At 41.6% G+C, this 13,528-nt stretch overlaps 1 protein-coding gene across 1 annotated transcript; it reads right to left on the reverse strand.

Moving 5' to 3' along the window:
• Positions 1-2,344: 2,344 nt before the first annotated feature.
• LOC311122694 (uncharacterized protein) lies at positions 2,345-12,577 on the reverse strand (the record flags this gene model as incomplete). Its single annotated transcript, XM_084197028.1, has 4 exons — positions 2,345-3,740; positions 4,043-4,147; positions 4,435-4,528; positions 12,400-12,577. Coding segments are annotated over 4 exons (381 nt in total), but the record flags the coding sequence as incomplete, so codon positions are not given.
• Positions 12,578-13,528: the final 951 nt, after the last annotated feature.

Raw genomic sequence — 13,528 nt, forward strand, 5'->3', positions numbered from 1 at the left:
CCTAACCGCCCCCTCCCGGTTCTCCCTCCCGACCCCTGGTAGTGTAGAGGTGTTAAAGTCTGCTTAAGTAAAAGATGGGCTTTTAACTAAAACTGTTACGACTTTGACTTTATATTATTAGATGATGTTTTTTAGACTATAAGAGTTTTAGTCAGTAGAGTTAATAATATATATTTGATAATAGTAGCCTAATCTATTAGGGATAGATACAATTAAAACATTGAATAATTGTATCTGTCCCTAACAAATAAATACATTAAAACAATATATTTATTGAAAACATTGACACATTCAATCATCAACCGTCAAGACAGATGATGCATTCACCATTATGGTTTAGTTTGCGCTCATTTGCAGCATATACCTACAGTCATTTCTTGATCCAAACGTTTCCTATAGCTACACGGGAATATACATGATTAGACACGGGAAGATAGGCTTTTAATTGAAAAGTATAACGTTTATAGGATAATTTCAAGATCGAACCATTCTAAACGGTAAATGATCTAGGCTGTATTATAATACCGTAAGCCTCTCAGCTGCGGGAGGGTCTACTACAATTTTGCGCCGATTTTCTTCATTTTAGGATCAAAAGAAGCGCGTGGTCCTCCACTTTATAAACCACTGTGTTTTGTATTTTGGTTTATTTTCCAGTTTTTTGTGTGTTTGGAATGGCACGGCTTCTATGGGAGATTAAGATGGCATAATGCAAATGATGTCAGCGTTTGTAGGCCAATTTTGAATCTGTAGAATGACATGGCAACTATGCATCACAATAGTAGTTAGATTTCTATGGTGAAGGCTAAGAACATGTGAAGGGCCTTAAAGAAGTAGGGACAGTACCTTTTTTAGTGTGCCAGGTTGCACACAGACTTTTATGGTCACACAGGTGGATCCCAAATGAGTAGCCTAACAATTATTTACACGGCCCCGGTAGCGTTTGGAAACAAACATTTTTTCTGTACTAAATCAATATGAAAACATAGTGTGGCAGTGACCAGTGACCAAAATAACAATAGATTGGAATTGGCATAAATAAATAGTATTTCTATGGTTGCAGTCCTCAAAGATTAAATTGCATTGAATCAAATTAGATGCAACGCGGGAACATTTCCTTTAAATATCAGTTTGAACGTCTAAAACTATATATAAAGTATGTAGAAATTATAATGGACATACCTATTCAAATGACTGGCCCGCAAATTGATTTTAATTAGCAAATCGTTCGGAGAAAGAAAATCTGTGCCGCCCTTCGCTGAATTTTGAAATCCCGATGTGGCCCTTGAGCCAAAATTATTGCTCACCACTGGTACAATATAACCCATGGGGCAGATGGGAAATTTGGAAAATAGAAAGAGTTGGGTTTCAGATCTGTGCTTCCATCTTGTGATCAGAAAAGGAACTGCAGCTTTTTCCAGGCAGACATTTTGTGCTGTTGTCTCTTAATTGCTCTGCATCATACTTTATACCGTAAACAATAAACATGTTTATTCCTAAAGCCCTTTTGAGGGAACCTCAAATAAATACATGGTTTTACCCATTTTAAAGATAATTTTATTTTACCAGGTAAATTGACTGAGAACACATTCTCATTTAAATCAAATGAAATTGTATTTGTCACATGCGCAGAATACTTACAAGCCCTTAACCAACAAAGCAGTTTTAGAAAATAGAGTTAAGAAAATATTTACTAAATAAACTAAAGTAAAAAATATAAAAAAGTAACACAATAAAATAACAATAATGAGGCTATATACAGGGGGTAACGGTACCGAGTTAATGTGCGGGGGTACAGGTTAGTCGAGGTAATTTGAACATAGGTAGGGGTAAAGTGACTATGCATAGATAATAGCAACGACCTGGGGAATAGTTACAGGGGAGAAGAAGTGGGATGAATGAGTCTATTGACAGCTGGGGATGATTAGGTGGCCATGATGGTATGAGGCCCAGATTGGGAATTTAGCCAGGACAATGGGGTTAACACCCCTACTCTTGTGATAAGTGCCGTGGGATCTTTAGTGACCAGGACACCGGTTTAACATCCCATCCGAAAGACAGCGCCATAAACAGGGCAATGTCCCCAATCACTGCCCTGGGGCATTGAGATATTTTTTTAGACCAGAGGAAAGAGTGCCTCCTACTGGCCCTCCAACAGCACTTCCATCAGCATCTGGTCTCCCATCCAGGGACCGACCAGGACCAACCCTGCTTAGCTTCAGAGGAAAGTCAGCAGCGGGATGCAGGGTGGTATTCTGCTGACCCCTAAAAGAGGTGGACATATAACAGACCTCTTGGTTCATGCGTCGGTGAAGACAGGTGACTTTTCCAAAAAGGTGACACCATCTCAGGATCAAATGTCTGTTTATTAGAAACCGTCACAGTTATGTTGTACAGTGTTAGTCTTGTAATGGGTTGTTCAGAGGTGCTAAAGAGTTATTCTGTTCTCAGAGTGGTTACAGGGACAGTTTGTTCTTTCACCATTGAGAAGACCAGTGACCACTATTACATAGTTACAGCTGTGTCTAGACCCAAAACAGACCAGATGATACATACTAATGGTTCTGGTAGTAAAGTATACCTCTAATGTTTCCTCAACAATATTACTGGAATACTCAAAGTGGGGTGTTTGTTCCTAATGCTACACATCTGTTCAGACATTCTGAGTAAAAGGACTAGACATTTTTTGCTAGTTTTCTTCCTGGCTGAAATGCAGATTAAACTTTTAAGCAAGAAAAATATCATATTTTTCAATTCAGTTAAGTTCTTGATTGTTTACTCATTCAGACGACTGTTTTCAGTATTTAGATACAAGACTGATCACTCACTGTGACACATTGTGTCTGGCTAAAGGTAGCTTACAATACAAAGCTGACAACTGACATTTGTACGAATTAAAACAAAAGACAAGATGTTATACTAAACAATATTTTTCTGACATCAAAGATTAACATCCTACCCACTCTGGTAAACATACCTGTGGTGTCATGGTAACACAAACAGAGGTAAAGGACAACATTTCAACATTTAAAAAGTCAGACTAGGCTGGATACTTTGCATAATTGTATTGCACTATTTATCAGGAATAACATGCCTGTTAGAATGGCAACATATGAAGACCTCATTGATGATGATGAACATTTGAAACAGTGGACCGATCCTCAAAAGTTCATATGGGCAATCTTTTAACATTCTGTAAAACCAACGATATTGGCTTCTTCCACTGTCAGTGTGTTAATGCATCCAAATCCTTTCCTTGAAAGTACTATATAGATTGCCAAAAGTTGAATGGTTTTGACTTTTCTCTAAAGTCCTGTAGTTGGTTCATTCCTGGTTGAGTTGACAGGAGGGAAAAAACCCAGTTGACTCCAATGTTGGCGAACATGGCCAGAAATCTTCAATAAAAACCATCAGACCAATCCGCTTGTTGCTTTTGAATCCCTCCACCAATCAGAATCCTTCCTAGTCCTGACTCCCAGCAATTCCCACCAATCCTGGGCTTTTCAGTCCATCCACAATTGGTTTGAGTGTAGTTTGCTGGCTCTTCAATCAGCCTGCCCATTTGATCTTTCACCTGCCATTGTGGGGGGGTGGGGGGGTTGCCCTCTTCTAGTCTACAGTGTATTAAAATCATGATAAATAAATAGTCTGTTTGCATAGTCTGGAGGTGGTCACAGAGAGGAATGTGTCCGTAAAGGGAGCCAGTCAAGTGGTATTGGATCACAGTGCAGAGCAGCAGTTACCTGGGAAGAAGAGACCAAAGACAACATAATTGTCAGTAAAATAGCTTTCCCTCCAAAAATGTGACATTTGAATAACAGTTATGAACAGGATTTTCTGAGGGTGAAATCCTAATTTAATAAACGTGACAGTTTATTATTATTATTATTATTATTATTATTACTATTACTATTACTATTACTATTAGTAGTAGTAGTAGTAGTAGTAGTAGTAGTAGTAGTAGTAGTATAAAACTGAATTACAAAACAGTTACATCAATAGTTACACACACACTTGGCTGAAGTTAAGACTGGCCCCACCTCACCTCTCTCGGAGGGGCAGTGTTGGGTTGTTGAGGAAGGACAGCTGGTGCTCCAGGCTGCATACACGGAAGGCCAGGTAACATGAAGACAGGATGAGGAGGATGATTCTGAAGTGATGGACAATACGTTTTGACATTAGGATGTACCAACTGGGTGTATACACTAGGTGGCAGTATAACTGGATTTCTGTGATCATATGTTTAAAAATACTAAATTAGGCCGTGTTCGGATATTATTTCACAGAAAAGATTCGGACAAAAAATGTTGATCATAATGCTGCCAATGAATGTATATTTATCCGGCAACATAATATAAAGATACTTATCATTATTATGGTCCTAATGATATGATTGTTGCTGCGAGGAAGCTGGTTGAGGGGCACAGCAATAGTTACAGTATGATGAAGAACTTGAGAAGCTGATATTCCATCGGGCCCAGCTCTGGTACAGGCTCTGTTAGAAGGATCTTCTCTGTCTCAAGGCTCCGGTCTACAACACACACACACACACACACACACACACACACACACACACACACACACACACACATTAATATAGACTATGTAGTAGATAGTGTATTGTTGCTTACAGATGCCATCAAATATATTGTGGTAAGTTGCAGGTGCCTACGGGGTAAAATGAGCCATTCAACCAGTTTTGAAAAGAAAGAAAAACAGAACATTCTGCTCCATTGCACTTCATTGTAAAGTGCAAGGATGCCAATATATATTTGACCACATCTGTCTGTACAAAGGTATTGAATGTATGCAAGTGGGTCAAAGTTTTTATTTGATCAATCTACACTCATGTTTTCCAACTCTTATGCAACCCCAGACAGTTACGTCATAGTAAACACATCTTAAACAAATATTAAATATGTAAAAAGTCCACTATGACAATATGCACCCATATGCATAAGGGGAAAGGCAGAATGTCCTATATCAGGGATCATCAACTACATTCAGCTGCAGGATGATTATTTCTTGAGCGGATGGTCAGGGGGCCGGAACATAATTACAAATAATTTGTAGACTGCAAAAGGCCCAAACAGATATAATATTTGACTAAAACATAATCATTTTAAACCTTGCTTAAACCTTTGTATAATAAATATCTCTATAATGCGTGGGAATACTTTGGAACAGATTTCCCAAATTCAAATCACTTGGAGCTGATTCACTGGTGTTTCTACAGTCGTTTATGTCTCTCCCCTGTCTTCTGCCTGCATACAGATGGAACCCTGTTTTATATGTCATAGTAAAGCCTGCATACAGATGGGAACCCTGTCTTATATGTCATAGTAAAGCCTGGATACAGATGGAACCCTGTCTTATATGTCATAGTGAAGCCTGGATACAGATGGAACCCTGTCTTATATGTCATAGTGAAGCCTGCATACAGATGGAACCCTGTCTTATATGTCATAGTAAAGCCTGCATACAGATGGAACCCTGTCTTATATGTCATAGTGAAGCCTGCATACAGATGGGTACCCTGTCTTATATGTCATAGTAAAGCCTGCATACAGATGGAACCCTGTCTTATATGTCATAGTGAAGCCTGCATACAGATGGAACCCTGTCTTATATGTCATAGTAAAGCCTGCATACAGATGGAACCCTGTCTTATATGTCATAGTAAAGCCTGGATACAGATGTAACCCTGTCTTATATGTCATAGTGAAGCCTGCATACAGATGTAACCCTGTCTTATATGTCATAGTAAAGCCTGCATACAGATGGAACCCTGTCTTATATGTCATAGTGAAGCCTGCATACAGATGGAACCCTGTCTTATATGTCATAGTGAAGCCTGCATACAGATGGAACCCTGTCTTATATGTCATAGTGAAGCCTGCATACAGATGGAACCCTGTCTTATATGTCATAGTGAAGCCTGCATACAGATGGAACCCTGTCTTATATGTCATAGTAAAGCCTGCATACAGATGGAACCCTGTCTTATATGTCATAGTGAAGCCTGCATACAGATGGAACCCTGTCTTATATGTCATAGTGAAGCCTGCATACAGATGGAACCCTGTCTTATATGTCATAGTGAAGCCTGCATACAGATGGAACCCTGTCTTATATGTCATAGTGAAGCCTGCATACAGATGGAACCCTGTCTTATATGTCATAGTAAAGCCTGGATACAGATGGAACCCTGTCTTATATGTCATAGTAAAGCCTGCATACAGATGGAACCCTGTCTTATATGTCATAGTAAAGCCTGGATACAGATGGAACCCTGTCTTATATGTCATAGTGAAGCCTGGATACAGATGGAACCCTGTCTTATATGTCATAGTGAAGCCTGGATACAGATGGAACCCTGTCTTATATGTCATAGTGAAGCCTGCATACAGATGGAACCCTGTCTTATATGTCATAGTGAAGCCTGCATACAGATGGAACCCTGTCTTATATGTCATAGTAAAGCCTGCATACAGATGGAACCCTGTCTTATATGTCATAGTGAAGCCTGCATACAGATGGAACCCTGTCTTATATGTCATAGTGAAGCCTGCATACAGATGGAACCCTGTCTTATATGTCATAGTAAAGCCTGCATACAGATGGAACCCTGTCTTATATGTCATAGTGAAGCCTGCATACAGATGGAACCCTGTCTTATATGTCATAGTGAAGCCTGCATACAGATGGAACCCTGTCTTATATGTCATAGTGAAGCCTGCATACAGATGGAACCCTGTCTTATATGTCATAGTGAAGCCTGCATACAGATGGAACCCTGTCTTATATGTCATAGTGAAGCCTGCATACAGATGGAACCCTGTCTTATATGTCATAGTGAAGCCTGCATACAGATGGAACCCTGTCTTATATGTCATAGTAAAGCCTGGATACAGATGGAACCCTGTCTTATATGTCATAGTAAAGCCTGCATACAGATGGAACCCTGTCTTATATGTCATAGTAAAGCCTGCATACAGATGGAACCCTGTTTTATATGTCATAGTGAAGCCTGCATACAGATGGAACCCTGTCTTATATGTCATAGTAAAGCCTGGATACAGATGGAACCCTGTCTTATATGTCATAGTAAAGCCTGGATACAGATGGAACCCTGTCTTATATGTCATAGTAAAGCCTGGATACAGATGGAACCCTGTCTTATATGTCATAGTAAAGCCTGCATACAGATGGAACCCTGTCTTATATGTCATAGTAAAGCCTGCATACAGATGGAACCCTGTCTTATATGTCATAGTAAAGCCTGCATACAGATGGAACCCTGTCTTATATGTCATAGTAAAGCCTGCATACAGATGGAACCCTGTCTTATATGTCATAGTAAAGCCTGCATACAGATGTCAGACAATAATAGTGTTATGTACTGTATACATCACTGGGCAGTTTCTTCTAGATCATATAATGTAGCAAGTAGTAGGGTACAGCAGTAGGGTAGAGTAGCACAGTAGTAGGGTACAGTGGTACAGTAGTAGTAGGGTACAGTGGTACAGTAGTAGGGTACAGTGGTACAGTAGTAGGGTACAGTAGTACAGTAGTAGGGTACAGTGGTACAGTAGTAGTAGGGTACAGTGGTACAGTAGTAGGTACAGTGGTACAGTAGTAGGGTACAGTAGTACAGTAGTAGGGTACAGTGGTACAGTAGTAGTAGGGTACAGTGGTACAGTAGTAGGGTACAGTGGTACAGTAGTAGGGTACAGTGGTACAGTAGTAGGGTACAGTGATACAGTAGTAGGGTACAGTGGTACAGTAGTAGGGTACAGTGGTACAGTAGTAGGGTACAGTAGTACAGTAGTAGGGTACAGTGGTACAGTAGTAGGGTACAGTGGTACAGTAGTACAGTAGTAGGGTACAGTGGTACAGTAGTAGTAGGGTACAGTGGTACAGTAGTAGGGTACAGTGGTACAGTAGCAGGGTACAGTGGTACAGTAGTAGGGTACAGTGGTACAGTAGCAGGGTACAGTGGTACAGTAGCAGGGTACAGTGGTACAGTAGCAGGGTACAGTAGCAGGGTACAGTAGCAGGGTACAGTAGTACAGTAGCAGGGTACAGTAGCAGGGTACAGTAGTACAGTAGCAGGGTACAGTAGTAGGGCACAGTAGCAGGGTACAGTAGTACAGTAGTAGGGTACAGTAGTACAGTAGCAGGGTACAGTAGTAGGGCACAGTAGCAGGGTACAGTAGTACAGTAGTAGGGTACAGTAGTACAGTAGCAGGGTACAGTAGTACAGTAGCAGGGTACAGTAGTACAGTAGTAGGGCACAGTAGTAGGGTACAGTAGTACAGTAGAAGGGTACAGTAGTACAGTAGTAGGATACAGTAGTACAGTAGCAGGGTGCAGTAGTACAGTAGTAGGGTATAGTAGTACAGTAGTAGGGTGCAGTAGTACAGTAGTAGGGTATAGTAGTACAGTAGTAGGGTACAGTAGTAGGGTGCAGTAGTACAGTAGTAGGGTACAGTAGTAAAAGTAGTAGGGTACAGTAGTAGGGTGCAGTAGCACAGTAGTAGGGTACAGTAGTAGGGTACAGTAGTAAAGTAGTAGGGTACAGTAGTAGGGTACAGTAGCACAGTAGTAGGGTACAGTAGTAGGGTACAGTAGTACAGTAGTAGGGTACAGTAGTAAAGTAGTAGGGTACAGTAGTAGGGTACAGTAGTAGGGTGCAGTAGTACAGTAGTAGGGCACAGTAGTAGGGTGCAGTAGTACAGTAGTAGGGTACAGTAGTACAGTAGTAGGGTACAGTAGTAGGGTACAGTAGTAGGGTACAGTAGTACAGTAGTAGGGTACAGTAGTACAGTAGTAGGGTACAGTAGTAGGGTACAGTAGTAGGGTACAGTAGTACAGTAGTAGGGTACAGTAGTAGGGTACAGTAGTAGGGTACAGTAGTACAGTAGTAGGGTACAGTAGTACAGTAGTAGGGTACAGTAGTACAGTAGTAGGGTACAGTAGTACAGTAGTAGGGTACAGTAGTAGGGTACAGTAGTACAGTAGTAGGGTACAGTAGTACAGTAGTAGGGTACAGTAGTACAGTAGTAGGGTACAGTAGTAGGGTACAGTAGTACAGTAGTAGGGTACAGTAGTACAGTAGTAGGGTACAGTAGTACAGTAGTAGGGTACAGTAGTAGGGTACAGTAGTAGGGTACAGTAGTACAGTAGTAGGGTACAGTAGTACAGTAGTAGGGTACAGTAGTACAGTAGTAGGGCACAGTAGTAGGGTACAGTAGTACAGTAGTAGGGTACAGTAGTACAGTAGTAGGGTACAGTAGTAGGGTACAGTAGTAGGGTATAGTAGTACAGTAGTAGGGTACAGTAGTAGGGTACAGTAGTACAGTAGTAGGGTACAGTAGTACAGTAGTAGGGTACAGTAGTAGGGTACAGTAGTACAGTAGTAGGGTACAGTAGTACAGTAGTAGGGTACAGTAGTACAGTAGTAGGGCACAGTAGTAGGGTACAGTAGTAGGGTGCAGTAGTACAGTAGTAGGGTACAGTAGTATAGTACAGTGGTAAAGTAGTAGGGTGCAGTAGTACAGTAGTAGGGCACAGTAGTAGGGTACAGTAGTAGGGTGCAGTAGTACAGTAGTAGGGTACAGTAGTAGGGTACAGTAGTAAAGTAGTAGGGTGCAGTAGTACAGTAGTAGGGTACAGTAGTAAAGTAGTAGGGTACAGTAGTAGGGTACAGTAGTACAGTAGTAGGGTGCAGTAGTACAGTAGTAGGGTACAGTAGTACAGTAGTAGGGTGCAGTAGTACAGTAGTAGGGTACAGTAGTACAGTAGTAGGGTACAGTAGTAAAGTAGTAGGGTGCAGTAGTACAGTAGTAGGGTACAGTAGTACAGTAGTAGGGTACAGTAGTACAGTAGTAGGGTACAGTAGTACAGTAGTAGGGTACAGTAGTAAAGTAGTAGGGTGCAGTAGTACAGTAGTAGGGTACAGTAGTACAGTAGTAGGGTACAGTAGTAAAGTAGTAGGGTGCAGTAGTACAGTAGTAGGGTACAGTAGTACAGTAGTAGGGTACAGTAGTAAAGTAGTAGGGTGCAGTAGTAGGGTACAGTAGTAGGGTACAGTAGTACAGTAGTAGGGTACAGTAGTAAAGTAGTAGGGTGCAGTAGTACAGTAGTAGGGTACAGTAGTAGGGTACAGTAGTACAGTAGTAGGGTACAGTAGTAAAGTAGTAGGGTGCAGTAGTACAGTAGTAGGGTACAGTAGTAGGGTACAGTAGTACAGTAGTAGTGTACAGTAGTAGGGTACAGTAGTAGGGTACAGTAGTACAGTAGTAGGGTACAGTAGTAAAGTAGTAGGGTGCAGTAGTACAGTAGTAGGGTACAGTAGTAGGGTACAGTAGTACAGTAGTAGGGTACAGTAGTAAAGTAGTAGGGTGCAGTAGTACAGTAGTAGGGTACAGTAGTAGGGTACAGTAGTACAGTAGTAGGGTACAGTAGTACAGTAGTAGGGTACAGTAGTAAAGTAGTAGGGTGCAGTAGTACAGTAGTAGGGTACAGTAGTACAGTAGTAGGGTGCAGTAGTACAGTAGTAGGGTACAGTAGTACAGTAGTAGGGTGCAGTAGTAAAGTAGTAGGGTGCAGTAGTACAGTAGTAGGGTACAGTAGTACAGTAGTAGGGTACAGTAGTAGGGTACAGTAGTAGGGTACAGTAGTACAGTACAGTAGTAGGGTACAGTAGTAGGGTACAGTAGTACAGTAGTAGGGTACAGTAGTACAGTACAGTAGTAGGGTACAGTAGTACAGTAGTAGGGTACAGTAGTACAGTAGTAGGGTACAGTAGTAGGGTACAGTAGTAGGGTACAGTAGTACAGTACAGTAGTAGGGTACAGTAGTAGGGTACAGTAGTACAGTAGTAGGGTACAGTAGTAGGGTACAGTAGTAGGGTACAGTAGTACAGTAGTAGGGTACAGTAGTACAGTAGTAGGGTGCAGTAGTACAGTAGTAGGGTACAGTAGTACAGTAGTAGGGTGCAGTAGTAAAGTAGTAGGGTGCAGTAGTACAGTAGTAGGGTACAGTAGTAGGGTACAGTAGTAGGGTACAGTGGTAGGGTACAGTAGTAAAGTAGTAGGGTACAGTAGTAGGGTACAGTAGTAGGGTACAGTAGTACAGTAGTAGGGTACAGTAGTAGGGTACAGTAGTAGGGTACAGTAGTACAGTAGTAGGGTACAGTAGTAGGGTACAGTAGTAGGGTACAGTAGTACAGTAGTAGGGTACAGTAGTAGGGTACAGTAGTAGGGTACAGTAGTACAGTAGTAGGGTGCAGTAGTACAGTAGTAGGGTACAGTAGTAGGGTACAGTAGTACAGTAGTAGGGTGCAGTAGTACAGTAGTAGGGTACAGTAGTAAAGTAGTAGGGTGCAGTAGTACAGTAGTAGGGTACAGTAGTAGGGTGCAGTAGTACAGTAGTAGGGTACAGTAGTATAGTAGTAGGGTGCAGTAGTACAGTAGTAGGGTACAGTAGTACAGTAGTAGGGTGCAGTAGTACAGTAGTAGGGTACAGTAGTATAGTAGTAGGGTGCAGTAGTACAGTAGTAGGGTACAGTAGTACAGTAGTAGGGTACAGTAGTAGGGTACAGTAGTACAGTAGTAGGGTACAGTAGTAGGGTACAGTAGTACAGTAGTAGGGTACAGTAGTACAGTAGTAGGGTACAGTAGTAGGGTACAGTAGTACAGTAGTAGGGTACAGTAGTAGGGTACAGTAGTAGGGTACAGTAGTACAGTAGTAGGGTACAGTAGTAGGGTACAGTAGTAGGGTACAGTAGTACAGTAGTAGGGTACAGTAGTAGGGTACAGTAGTACAGTAGTAGGGTACAGTAGTAGGGTACAGTAGTACAGTAGTAGGGTACAGTAGTAGGGTACAGTAATGGGACACAGCAGTGGGACACAGCAAGTCCCTACATGCTAAAATTTCAATTTGGTGCTTAATCCTGTATTGCAAACACAACTCTCCCTTCCCAGTTCCCCTCCTAAACATAATCAAGTATTTGAAAATTCTGCAAACGTGATGGCCCAGCCCCAGCCCGCTAACATCAATGGATAACTCTGGCCAGGAGTCGATAAAGCTGAACACCTCCAATCACTTAATGCACCAGAACAAAACGGCGCGCTCACCTCATGTGGCATAGCCTCAATAGACATGGCTGATGTTGCACTATGATATTATGCTATTCATGAGAAATGCTGTGTTCACCATTGTATCTGTCAGTTTGTCATCCTTTGTGAAATTAAATACACAAAAAAACAGGTTGTCCCTAGCCTGGTCCCAGATCTGCTTGTGTCGTCTTGCCAAACCCGTACGGTCCTTCTCATGCGAAACAAGAGTTGGCTGTAATACAGCATAAACCGATGGGGGTCCAGGCTAGGTTCTCACCTTCCAGAGGCTGGTCTGTCTGGAAGGAGGAGTCCACTGCAGTCAGGCTACCCGTGGAGCTACCCAGGAGGTCTGGGAGGGACGAGGACACGGACACCACCGAGGGTTTTCTCCTCCACTTCAGCACCGGAGGATACTCATCCGCCACCGGGAACTCATCCGCCACCGGGTACTCATCCTGGAGGGAGAGAGAGGAGGAATTATTGATCTGAAAGAACTAAATCTTCAGGAAAGAAAGTGTTCCACTCTCTCGATGCTGCACAGTTGATCTATATATCTACATCCATCCATGATCAATCTATGACATATGAATTAGACAATAATACATATTACACCCCATTACATACAGATGTTATGAAAGTCAACCATCATACAAGATGGCTGTATCGTGTGTGCCCACTCAGGAGAATACTCATTGAGACAGTAAGAGTCAGATGACAATGGACCAGATATTGATTACTTCCATTTCTTTTCCAGGAAGTCATTGATAAGGTCATTGTTGAAGGTCACAGAGCGGCATGGCCATGGCAGACTTGGGTCATCCCAGTGTTACACATATCTAGAGACAAGGTCACATATGGATACTGATTCATAACCAATACAGTACATACACTTTAATTATTTATTATGATTAGGATTATTCATTATTAGACTATAATAGGGTAGTAGTAGACACACAGACACACACAGACACACAGACACACACACACAGACACACAGACACACACAGACACTGTTTTGGTTTTGTTATTTTCATTGTAACAGCTGCATTCGAATGACTGCAATTACAGATTTAGGTTGTCGATAGTCCAGCTTTATAGCTTGTAAATCAGCTTTACATTCAGACCGGCCATTTCTTTGTTAACCACAACAGACTTCTTATCTCATCCACAGGCTAATAGATGTTATTTCAGTAGAGAATCAATTTGACACAAAGCACAGCACTGCTAATGGTTCTGTGTTTAGTGGAGAAAGAAGCAACACAAGGAAAAACAACATGTCTTATTAGGTTATGACCCAGACGTTACCCCAACATGTCTTATAGGTTATGACCCAGACGTTACCCCAAACATGTCTTATAGGTTATGACCCAGACGTTACCCCAACATGTCTTATAGGTTATGACCCA

This window comes from Coregonus lavaretus (assembly GCF_964263955.1).
Source record: "Coregonus lavaretus genome assembly, contig: HAP1_SCAFFOLD_2443, whole genome shotgun sequence".
Taxonomy (NCBI): Eukaryota; Metazoa; Chordata; class Actinopteri; order Salmoniformes; family Salmonidae; genus Coregonus; species Coregonus lavaretus.